Source organism: Cotesia typhae, unplaced genomic scaffold (genome assembly GCF_013202065.1).
Source record: "Cotesia typhae breed Kobodo isofemale line unplaced genomic scaffold, CoteBio_Ctyphae contig_5, whole genome shotgun sequence".
NCBI classification, from domain to species: domain Eukaryota; kingdom Metazoa; phylum Arthropoda; class Insecta; order Hymenoptera; family Braconidae; genus Cotesia; species Cotesia typhae.
In genome coordinates this window covers 613,851-627,116 of record NW_027423757.1, presented here as the reverse complement: position 1 = coordinate 627,116, position 13,266 = coordinate 613,851, and the positions used below count along the sequence as shown (strand labels likewise).

Here is a 13,266-nt window from a genome sequence, read left to right as displayed (position 1 = left end):
CACTTTTTTCGATTTTTTTCGTCAACGATAACTGACGAACGAATCAAACGATTTTGATCGGCTTGGCGGCGATTGACGTGGTTTTTTGAAGTTAAGAGCTGATTAGTTTTTGGAATTGATCGGTAGAGCTGGTTAAAAGTTATTCCAAAAAAGCCATATTTGAAAAAATTTTTTTTCGTAGTTTTTTTTTTAGATTTCTCAAAATCTACTGGTCCGAATTGGTCCAAATCATATTCACAATCTAAGTTTAGTTAAGCCTTTTCAAATGGCGTCAACCGCGATAGAATCATTTAAGCTGTTCAAAAGTTATGAGAGGCTTACATACATCCACACACACACACACACGCGCGCGCACGCGCGCGCGGGTTGTAATTTGTGGAACTCATTACCTTTTGAGATAACGTCTGCGAATACAATCAATGAGTCTACCCTGAATAAAGAAAAGTATCCAAATGGAGTTCAAAAGAATTGGCTTTATGCAGCGATTTTTTCAAAATTTCGATCAATACTTTTCTAACCAGGAAATGTATAATACAAATATATTCATACTTGTTCATGAGTGATCATTCAAGAACAGTCTTCAATAGCTTCGATTGAGTATAACCTTGCGAAAAAAACACTAATCACCAGGATTGATTCTCAAAAGTTCTGAAGCTCTATATACTTATTCTAATCTTTATGATTGTTAACCCATCAAAATGAACATCTCTCAATAAAAATCAATGCTTGTAATTTCACATGCAAGATCATGATGAAATATTCGTAATTCGTACATTGATTAGAGTTAATAAAAAACCGACTTTCTGTGAATTCTTATATTCTCGTTATACGTCTCTATCGTGCGTGTTGCGATAAAGAGTGAGATTTCAAGCTCAATTCGAAAAGAGTTAATAATCATACATGATTATTAAAATTCTATGTTATTTTACTTCTCAAGCCGTACATCCGTAGTAGTCATCCCAATCTTACGTTCAATGCGTTACGTGTAAAAGCAAGAAATCTGAATTGGAGAAACTCACTTCTGAGGTTTTATGTTTACATCCAGAAGTGAAGTTCAAAACGTAAAATGAAGCGAACCAAAATTTTTTACTTATTACATAGATATCAAAAATAAGTGTTCTATTTAAAAGGAAATCAATGCAATCCTGTCTATTTATACTTCTAGAATTCTTCAATTCGTTCATATCTTGATTTATCATATTAGATTTTAAGAATTTATCTTACCTTAGTATATAATTCACACAAACAATTGACAATGGTTTACGTCTCTTCGTACAGTGAATAACAGTAGCTTGAGTTACAACCCAAGCATAACCTCCTGTTCTGCCAAGAAATCGATAAGCGACAGTTTCACATTGGCCTTTGCTAAATACTGAAAATAACAAAAAATGTTTATTAAAAATGCATTTGTTCGTGAGATATGTCAAAGCTGAAATATGTCTTTTCTTCAGGCTAGACGTCAAAAACGCCTTTAACAGCGCAAATTAGGGAGATATTTTAGACGATCTGGAGCATAAATTTGATGTGGAGCTAGAGAATCTAGCCCTATTAGACAACTACCTGGACGAAAGAATGCCAATAGCGGAAACTACGGAAGGCCCACAAGAATACGCCATAACGGCTGGCATGCCGCAAGGTTCAATCATGGGGCCCGACCTATGGAACGCGGACTATGTCGAACTCCTGGAAATCCCGCTGCCAAAACAAGTGCAACTCACGGGCTTCGCGGATGACGTCGCAGCTACGATAGTAGTAGATAGTGCCGAGGAGGCGGAACTACTGGTTCGGGAAACCGTTGATGCCATTGAAAATTGGCTTAAAAAACATCATCTAAAACTCGCCAAGCAGAAAATCAAAATGGTCGTTTTGACACAACAAAAATGGTTTCAAAAACCTTTCAACATGGGCGGGACAACACTGACATCTACAAGGGCACTGCGTTATTTAGGAGTAGTGATCGACGAAAAGCTGTCTTTTCGAGAACACCTCGAAAACGCTTGCGCCAAAGCTAACAAGACAGTATCAAACCTGTCGAGGATCATGACCAACACGGTGGAACCACAAACCAGAAAAAGCAGGGTGCTTCTAGAAGTAGTCCACTCGATATTACTCTACGGAGCGAAAATATGGGTGGATATTCTTAAACAGAAGACTTACTGGCACAAGATAGAGGCAATGCGACCACGAGGAGCGCTCAGAGTCACCTGCGCCTATCGCACGATTTCAAAAACAGCCGTATTGATCATAGCAGAAGCCGCGTCAATCGACTTACTAGCATTCGAGAAGGCGACAATCTACGACGCCAAAATAAATGGTGACAACTCTAAGGAGGCAAGAGCAGCGATAAACACGGAAACGCTACATGAGTGACAGGACTGATGGACAACCGGGGAAACAGGTAGATGGACGGAACGCCTGACTTCCTCGGAAGCACGGAGAAACGGACTTCTTCCTGACCCAGCTATTAACGGGACATGGGCAGTTCAATGCCTATCTTTTCAAGATGGGTGTGCACAGCACACCAACGTGCAAATACTGCCCAGACCAAATTGATAACGCCGAGCACACGTTCTTCGAGTGTGCTCGGTGGAAGGACTACAGAAACAATACCGATAAAACTATTGGCACCACGCTCTCCCCCGAAAGCTTGATAGCCTGCATGCTTAGAAAGGAAGATAATTAGTCAGCTGTTCCATCCTACGCGCAGGACCTTCTAAAAGCAAAAACCGCATAAATGGGCCGGCAACCAGCAGTAGTCGTCGTGAGACGCCACATGGACTGGATTGAAGTAATGCTTACGCGAATCCGATTCAGTCATCTCCGTACCATCCACGGGGGAAGAGAGTTTTTTTTTTTTTAGTGGGTAAAAACCTCACACTACCGACCATCATCTTTCAATGATAGCGGTGTCTTTGGAAGATTTTTTTTGCTTTTTTATAAAAAAAAATAACATACAGACACACAATCCCGTGCATTAATTCGGGTAGGTTTCTATAATTACAGTTTTTTCACTACGTCTAAAATTGGCCGTTGCTAAACTCTATAAAACACAAAGAATAACGCGGAGCAAGCTTAAAGATGACAAAAAAAAATAATTTCGCCAATCGTGTAGGAGCTATAGATTGAAAACTAAAATTTTTTTAATTTTCAACGCCCGCGCACCACACTTCTGTGGGTGGAATTTCGTAAAATCCATCCACGGGTTCAAGATGACAACAGTAATAATTTTGCCGAATTTTAATCCTGTAGAAGCTGTAGAATAAAAGCTTCAATTTTTTGGATTTTCAACGCCCCCGCCCCACCCTCTGTCGATGAAAGTTTGTAAAATTCATTTTTAGTTAGGTTCAAGAAGACAAAAAGTAATAATTTTGCCAAATTTTAATTCTGTTGAAGCTGTAGATAAAAAGTTTAATTTTTAACGTCCGTTCAATTTTTAATACTAATAATAATAGACTTATTCCATAAATTCTGAGGTTTATAGATGATAATTTTTATGATCGCAAGATTCAGAAATGGCGAGTTTTTAGAATCCTGAGGTTTACAAACGGCTAATTTTATTAATTTTCATGTTTAGAATCGGTTAAATTCACGTGGCGAGGTTTTCAATCGGCTAAATTTAATATTCTCCAATTTTTGAATTTTCGGTTTTTAAATATTTCTTTTTTTTTTTTCAACTGTTTACATTTTAATTAGAAAGAATTTTAATGGTTCTACTTTTTTTGTTTGGCTATTTTAAAGCTAGCGTTATTTTAATAATTCCAAGTTTTTAACTCGCTTATTTTACCAACGGCTTTATTTAGGAATTTTCTTCTTTTTACATTCTTTTGTCATATTTTATTATAGGCATAAATTATTTTTGAAATCTATATATATATATATATATATATATATATATATATATATATATATATAATTATTAAAATATTATATATAATATTAAATTATTATATATAATATCCTCCAAAGTAGGCTACGCGTGTACAATAAGAGACAATAATTTATGCCTGCTCGTGTTGCTTTGGTATCGATGAAAGTTTGGATTTATGAAAATTTGTCTAAATAAATATGAAAGTTTGTAAAATTGCTGATGAATATAAATGAATAAAAGCACAGAAAAATTTACGTATAATTGTATATAAATAAAAATGATTCTATGCAAACTAGATCATCTGTTCAATTTTACAGTTGTTCAAATGACCAACTGAACAAATAAAATTCCCTATTTTTAAAAATACGTACAACTAATAATATGTTTATTTGATTTTAATTCCAAAAGTATAAATGGAAAAATGAACATAACTATAAATGAAAATTTATAAATTTACTAGTTAATAAAAAATATGATTTGAATAAATGATTAATAATACAAGTGTATAAAAAAATAAATGAAACATTCACTTAATGAACTTATGTATTTAAAAAGATAGATCCTTATGTAAAAAAACTATTATAATAATTTGAACAAATGAAATTGCGGATAAATAATGGTAATGAATAAATGTAGAAATGATTTTATGAATAAATGACATTATGATCATTAGTATTTTTGAGGTTGTGTATAAATAAACATTTGTAAATATGATGATCGGTACAAATGAAAGTTGTCCGAATGGATATTTGAATAAATGAAATTCTATCAAAATAAATCAATAAAAATGAACATCTGCATTAAAGTTAATCAGTAAAAATGAATATTTGTCCAGAAGTTAAACTGTAAAAATGAATATTTGTCAAGAAGTTAAACTGTAAAAATGAATATTTGTCCAGAAGTTAAACTGTCAAAATGAATATCGGTTAAAAAAAAGATTTCCACGAAATGTCTTATAATTTTATAAGCATGTTGCAATCTATTAAGAACGAACTTTATAACATTTCACCCTCAAAGGGCTGTATGTGGATGTTAAAAATTAAGAAAACTTAAAACTTTTAATGTATAATTTTTATAGGTTTAAAACGGATTTTATGAGTATAAATTTTACTCACTGAGAACAGTGCAAGGGCGTTAAATATTAAAAAAAATTAGGAAACCGGTTGACCCTAAAAGCCATCCCTGCAACTTCCCGCTAATTCCATACCCAAGCGCTTAAAATTGCATTTATGATGTTTTTCAGCTCTCCAAGCTCAAAAGTCTGATAGACGTTTAATAAAACACCATTTTTTGAATTTTCAAACTGCAATAACTTTTGAATGAATGAAGCGATTGTTACGCGGTTGGCGGCATTCGACGCACTTTTTAAAGCTTTTCCAAAGAATCTTCAAGTCTAAATCGATCGAGCCAGAAATTTTGAAGTAATTTCGAAAAAACACTTTATTCGGTTTTCTTTCGACAACGATAACTCACGAACGGATGAATCGATTGTGACCGGGCTTGCGGTGATCGACTTAGTTTTTTTTTATCTTAATACACACACACACACACACACCTCTGGAGCACAAGTTTGACGCGGAGCCAAAGAATCTGGCACTAGTCGACAACTACCATGAGGATAGAAAGCTAATAGTGGAAACTACTGAAGGCCCAGAAGAATACGCCATAACGGCTGGAGTGCCGCAAGGGTCAATAATGGGGCCCGATCTATGGAACGCAGACTACTGAGTAAAGGTCCTCCCCTTCCCCCTTTATCCTTTATTTTCCCCAGTTCCCAAAAAATTTGTCTTTAATGACAAATTTAGCTATTATATATGGCTAAATTTATTACCGTAAGATGGTAATTATTAGGTCCATCGATGGTAGTTATTAGGAAAACGAGACACTGAAAAACATCATAAATGCAATTTTAAGCGCTTGGGTATGGAATTAGCGGGAAGTTGCAGGGATGGCTTTTAGGGTCAACCGGTTTCCTAATTTTTTTTAATATTTAACGCCCTTGCACTGTTCTCAGTGAGTAAAATTTATACTCATAAAATCCGTTTTAAACCTATAAAAATTATACATTAAAAGTTTTAAGTTTTCTTAATTTTTAACATCCACATACAGCCCTTTGAGGGTGAAATGTTATAAAGTTCGTTCTTAATAGATTGCAACATGCTTATAAAATTATAAGACATTTCGTGGAAATCTTTTTTTTAACCGATATTCATTTTGACAGTTTAACTTCTGGACAAATATTCATTTTTACAGTTTAACTTCTTGACAAATATTCATTTTTACAGTTTAACTTCTGGACAAATATTCATTTTTACTGATTAACTTTAATGCAGATGTTCATTTTTATTGATTTATTTTGATAGAATTTCATTTATTCAAATATCCATTCGGACAACTTTCATTTGTACCGATCATCATATTTACAAATGTTTATTTATACACAACCTCAAAAATACTAATGATCATAATGTCATTTATTCATAAAATCATTTCTACATTTATTCATTACCATTATTTATCCGCAATTTCATTTGTTCAAATTATTATAATAGTTTTTTTACATAAGGATCTATCTTTTTAAATACATAAGTTCATTAAGTGAATGTTTCATTTATTTTTTTATACACTTGTATTATTAATCATTTATTCAAATCATATTTTTATTAACTAGTAAATTTATAAATTTTCATTTATAGTTATGTTCATTTTTCCATTTATACTTTTGGAATTAAAATCAAATAAACATATTATTAGTTGTACGTATTTTTAAAAATAGGGAATTTTATTTGTTCAGTTGGTCATTTGAACAACTGTAAAATTGAACAGATGATCTAGTTTGCATAGAATCATTTTTATTTATATACAATTATACGTAAATTTTTCTGTGCTTTTATTCATTTATATTCATCAGCAATTTTACAAACTTTCATATTTATTTAGACAAATTTTCATAAATCCAAACTTTCATCGATACCAAAGCAACACGAGCAGGCATAAATTATTGTCTCTTATTGTACAACATGTATACAAAATTAGCCTACCTTGAGTAGTTACAAATTAAACCGCTAGTTGGCGTATCACAGTTCTAAGTTTCAAAATAAGACCTAGAGACTTGAAATTTAGCAGGAATGTTTCTTTAGCCGAGTAGAGCTCAGCTAAGAATGGATTGTACGAAATTCCACCCACAAGGGGGGTTGCGGAGGCGTTAACAATGAAAAATTCCCGTTTTCAAACTATAACTCCTATAGACTCTAAATTCTCATTTCAAATTTTTTTCTTCGTGTCAATTATTGTTCATTCTTGGAAAAAAGTCACGCAAACATTATAATGATTGCACATTGAAAGTCACAATGAATAATTACATGGATAAAAGGTATGTGCTAATTCGATGAAATTTGTAATTTGTGCAAGTCAAATTAATATTCTAATTAAATTTCAATTTTAGATCTAAAAATACAATTCTATAAAATGCCCAGCAAAGCGGGCGGGTAACAGCTAGTTATTTATATTTTTTTCATTTTAGTGATATTGTTTTTTACATTTCGTTGCAATTACAAACGGCTAAATTGACAGATTTCAAAGTTTAGAGTTTAGAAACGAACAAATTTTAGAAGTGGCGAAAAAACTTTAAACATAGAAACCTCCCCGAATGAATGCACGCGATTGTCCATACACACATACATACATACATACATACGTACGTACATACATACATACATACATACATACATACATAGTGACACCCTCGCGGAGGTAGTCAGGTAAGCTTCCTGTGATCTTAGAATGTCGAGATGTGATGAGAATTTGATGTTTGCAAAACGGGGTAAAATCAATAACTTCTCGATTTTCAGAGGATGGTGGCGTTTTGAGGTCCTATAAAGCTTCCCCGAATGTTTCTATGATGATGTCCGTATATTTGTATGTATGTATGTATGTATGTATATATATAAGTAAACCTCTCATAATTTTTGAACGGCTTGGCCAATTTGATCGTGGTTGGTGTCATCTGAAAGGGCTTGACTAAACTTAGATTTTGAATACAATTTGGACCGATGCAAATCGGTAGATTTTGAGAAATCTCAAGAAAACTACAAAAAAAAACTTTTTCAAATGTGGTTTTTTCGGAATAACTTTTAAACGGCTCTACTGATCGATCTAAAAAACTAATCAGCTCTTAACATTAAAAAACCACGTCGATCGCCACCAAGCCGACCAAAATCGGTTGATTCGTTCATGAGTTATCGTTGGCGAAAGAAATCGAATAAAAGCGTTTTTTCCGAATTACACCGAAACTTCCGGTCTTATCAACTTTTGTTTACAAATGTATCATAGAATTTGAAAAACTGCGTCGAATGCCGCCAACCGCGTGAAAATCGGTTGATTCATTCAAAAGTTATTGCGGTTTGAAAATTAAAAAAATAGTGTTTTATTAAACTTCTATCAGACTTTTGAGCCCGGAGAGCTCAAAACTACATGAAAATTACATTTTTTAGCTCTTCCAGTTCCAATTGAGCGCTTAATTACGAAAGTAGCGGGAAGTTGCAAAGATGGCCTTCAGGGTCAACCGTTTTTAAAATTTTTTTCTCAATTTATTACTCTCATTTTTTGTTGTTATTACAAGTAAAGAAGGTTAGGAATAAAATACATTCCGAGATGTATTTTTCATGAGATCGCTACTGGTTGTCGCAGCGATTTATCGCTGAATTTTTTTAAGCTGCGGGAATTTTAAAATACTGTCACGTGACTGATTTTGTCGCTGGAAACGAGCGACTAGCGACTGTATGAGGCCGCACCTTTAGGCTCATATCGCAACATCGACGTTGTCGAGAAAATCGTGCCATTGTGGCCTGATGACTTACATAACCATTACTCTCTTATTTTGTGAGAAGTGTAGTTAACCTATTATTTTAATAACTATCTGTTAAGAAATGTCACAGTTAATTGAGAAACACATTTTTTTCGGAATTTTTCGTCAACGATATCTCACAAACGAATGAATCGATTATAATTTTTTAAACAGCATTGGACGTTATTTTTTCGGCTTAAAAGCTGATTAGGTTGAAGAATTGATCGATACAACAGCTTAAAAGTTATTTTGAAAAAACATTTTGAATATTTTTTTCCGTTTTTTTTTTTAGTTTTGGAAGTTAAAAAAAATCTTGAAGAAATGACTTTTTTTTGGTTTCAGTTAATTTCATTTGATTTAAGAACTTTTCTACTTGATTCTACATAATAAAATACTTTGAATTGAATTTTTTTGTTTAAGATTCTGACTGTTAAATTAAATTAATTATTTTATTAGTAAATAACCAATTTACTGAGATAATTTGCCAACAAATGAAATGGCTCTATTCCGGAACGTGCAATAATCAAATATTCAAACTGTTATACATTCCAAGAAATTAGCTCAGATATTCAAAATTATTGTCAAATAATCCATTTGTTATAATTTATAAACAACAATATTCAGTTTATCGAATAATTATAGAGAATTGATATTTTATACTTACGACATTTGAAAGATTTATCGAGAGCATCGTTATCAAGAGCATGATGAAGCTCAAAAACTGATTTGCCAATTAACTCATCATTATCCCAGCCAAAAAATTCAGCCAATCTATAACAATAAAGATGATAGATAATTGCAATTATAAGCATGAAGTATAATCTTATAGAAAAGGCTAAGTGAAAGAATATTAAAGGGGAAAAGGGGGTATGTATGAATTTCTCTCAATATTAATATTGAATTTCACTCAAATATTCATAAACAAGCCAGTGACAGGGCATTTCCTAGAGCGCTTTTCGAAAAGGTCTCATCACTGTGTTAACTATATCTCAGCTAAAAATTATTTAAATTTATAAACTATTTAAATTTAGTCTAAGGATTAATAAATACTCCTCCTACAGTGCCCCCATTGTTTGTTTTTCACCTTAAAATTTTTTCGGCTATTTAAAGTAAAACGTGCTATTTTTTTCAAAAAATTCTGCCATTTTGTGAGTAAAATATCCTCGAAAAAAACAGAAAATCCTCAAACTCGCCATTGGAGAGGGGGGGGGGGTATTTTATGTGCAAAATATGTGTACCAATTTTGCAGTAAATCGGTCGAGTAGTTTCAAAATAGTAGTAGACACGGACTTTGAAAAAGTGGTTTTGAGAAAATCTCTGTCACCGGCTTGTTTGTGAATGTTTTTGCATTAAAATTTTACAGAACATTTTTAAAACCATACTTAACAATGTACAAAAAGTTTCAACAAATTTACTCTGACCATTTTTCCAAAAACAATTCGTAAAAAAAAGAGTATTTTTAAATGTAAAGTATTTTAAAATGAAATTAATAATTGTAATTATGTTTTTGATTTATAATTTATTTTATGAATATTATCAATTTTATAAATAAGAGATCATCATACGATTCAATAATGGCAATTTTTGGTATTTTGAGCGTCTCACAACGCGAAGAAGTTGAGGTAGTCTTTTACTCTCAGCTAGTCAAAGTTAAATAAGTTTGTAACGCGTTAAATGAATATCTTAAACCGTCCATGGGATGAAAATAAGTTAATTAAGGTAGTTCCAACGTAAAACATATTTTTCACACACTTCGTCCATTTTCAACTTCCCGCTAAAAAAATCGAAGATTTAAAAAAATCGGGAAGTTATTGGTTTTACTCCGTTTTTCAAAAATCGAGTTCTCATCAGATTTCGATGTTTGAAGGTCACAGGAAACTTCTCTGACTACTCCCGCGACGGTGCCACTATGTCTGTATATATATATATATATTGTAACATGGGGAATTTCATTCCCCTTGTTTAATTTTGATTAATTTTTAATTTGTTTAATTTGAAAAATTTCGTTGTTTTTGTTGATTCGCCGCGACCGTGTCGCCCTCGCCGGATACTGAAACAGTATTCAGAAGTCCGCAGCTAGAGAGCGCGACAATTTAAATTTAGATTTAAGATTTAATTGTAAGTTAATTTTAAGTCTAAACTGTCCCTGACGCATGCCACGAGCCCGAGAAGATCATCGAGAGCATCGTCGAGCATCGTCACCGCCGCCATAGAGAGTATCAATTGCCTGTCAACATCGATCACTTGTATTATTGCCGCCATCTTTGGGCCCGAAACCGTCAATAGAGTAAGGAAGAACGGGACAAAGAGAAGAAGAAGAAGCCGACCATTAGTTTGTGAAACAAACTGTCTTCTGGATACTGTCTTGGTCGGAATCGCACGCGTTTTGGAGTCTAGCTCAAAACACTTATTCGCTTATTGTATCGCTGATTTGTTTGTTAATTAATACGCCGAGTATTAACGCTGTTTATTGCTAATTGATTGTTTAATTGAATTTCGAATTGTTCGTTAAAGTTGAAACTGCTGTGTAAACTGTTGACGCAATTATTTGTGAAAGAATTGTTATAATCGCTGACCACGTGCTGGTCATAATTAAATTTATTCGACGCGATCCGACCAAGCCTTCGCCGAGGCTCGACACGACCCGATACGACGACTGTTCGACTACTTGGACCTGGACCACCAGCCCTCGACGAGGATACCAGGGTAAGTGGCTTGCGTCAGGATAGATAACTCGTGGGACACGAGTATTGTTTGATTGTGCTTGTAACTGAGAAGTTCAGTTGGTGAGTTGCTCGGTGAACAACCAGCACTACCCCGTAGACGACGTCCCACGAGGTACCTAGAGTACCGTTTTCCCTGTAAAATAGTGCAGTGTGAAAGTTTTGTTATTGAGTTTTATATTCCGTTTCGTTCTCGAGCTCGGGTTGCTATACTCGTATCGCTTGAGCGTCGCATTCTTAAGCGGATTATCGCTTCTTCTGTTTCGTCGTCGACGATAAAATTGTTTGATCCGATTGTGAATTGTTTAATCGATGAATCATGTCGCCGAGACATGTTTAGTTAGTTGGAATTAACTAAATATTATTTTAGAAATAATAACTCTGCGGAGCGATTATTATAAGTACGTTTTGGTTGTTATTGATACGATTATTATTTTAATTTGTTTGCGAGTATTATTTTGATGTTGTTTACGAGTAATACGTTGATTTTGTTATTGATTATTATCTGAAGTGATTACGAATATTATTTTGGTTTTGTTTAATGAACTGATTGTTCGCCGAACCGATTATTATTATTTGATTGAATAAATGGTTATTTTTGTTTCGGATTTCTTCGTTTGTTTTTTTTTCCTTTAGGAACCCGCCGCCCTGAGTAGAGCTAATTTATTGTTAAGTTTTCGATCTAGTTTGTTTGAGGATTGGAACATCCTGAACTGTTCCTGGCGCCCAAATAACCCCGACGAACAGGTAAGCCAATTATTTTGGACCCGTTGGCTCAACGACGAGGACTGAGCAAATCGGCCACATTATAATATATATATATATATATATATATATATATATATATATATATATATATATATATATATATATATATATATATATATATATATATATATATATATATATATATGCGCGCGTGTGTGTGTGTGTGTGTGTGTGTGTGTGTGAACCGCTTATAACTTTTGAACGGTATGACCGATTTCATCGCGGTTAGTGCCATTCAAAAGGGCTTGGCCACACTTAGATTTTGAATATAATTTGGACTGATTCGGACTGGTGGATTTTGAAAAATCTCAAAAAAACCACGAAAAAAAAATTTTTTCAAATGTGGTTTGTTTGGAATAACTTTTAAACAACTCGACCGATCGATTTAAAAAATAAATCAACTTTTAACATAAAATAACCACGTCGATCGCCGCCAAGCCGGTCAAAATCGGTTGATTCGTTCGAGCTTAAAAATATGGTGGAAGTTTCGTAGAACACAGTTTTTTAAATTTTCAAACCGCAATAACTCAAATGAATTAATCAATTGATTTTCTTGCGGCTTACATCAATTAATGCAGTTTTTAGAGCTCTTTTAAGAATTTTAGAACGCGAACTCGTCAGACTAAAAATTTCATAAAAATCCTGAAAAAAAAATTTTTTTCAATTTTTTTGACGATATCTCATGAACGAATCAACCGATTTTGACCGCATTGATGGCAAACGACGTAGTTTTGGAAGGTTAAAACAAATTAGTTTTTGAAATTGATCGGTTCACCCGTTAGTTAATAAAAAAAAAACCATGTTTTGAAAATTGCATTTTTGAGATCTCTCAAAATTTAGGGAACTAAATCGATTCAAATTTTCACGAAATTTAATGGCTATAATGCTCTTTGAATCGCCACCTATCTCGATCCGATCGGTGAAGCCGTTTAAAAGTTATCAAAGGTTTACACGCACACACACACACATTCAGACAGGCAGATACCATCGCGCGAATAGTCAGGGAAGCTTCCTAGGGCCTCAAAACATCGAGATCTGATGAAAACTCGATTTTTGAAAAA

At 33.5% G+C, this 13,266-nt stretch overlaps 1 protein-coding gene across 4 annotated transcripts in view; it reads right to left on the bottom strand.

Annotated features, from left to right (window-relative positions):
* The window catches only part of Sima (HIF-1 transcription factor component sima), a 62,255-nt gene that overhangs the window by 20,734 nt on the left and 28,255 nt on the right, over window positions 1-13,266 (bottom strand). For all 4 annotated transcript variants that reach the window (XR_012479893.1, XM_074248866.1, XM_074248865.1 and 1 more), the window contains 2 exons: window positions 9,379-9,485; window positions 1,225-1,372 (listed from right to left, as the gene is read on the bottom strand). Coding sequence is in view for 3 of the 4 variants with exons in the window: in XM_074248866.1 (XP_074104967.1) it covers window positions 1,225-1,372; window positions 9,379-9,485 (255 nt within the window). In the remaining variant the exon portion in view is untranslated. The remainder of the gene's footprint in view (window positions 1-1,224; window positions 1,373-9,378; window positions 9,486-13,266) is intronic.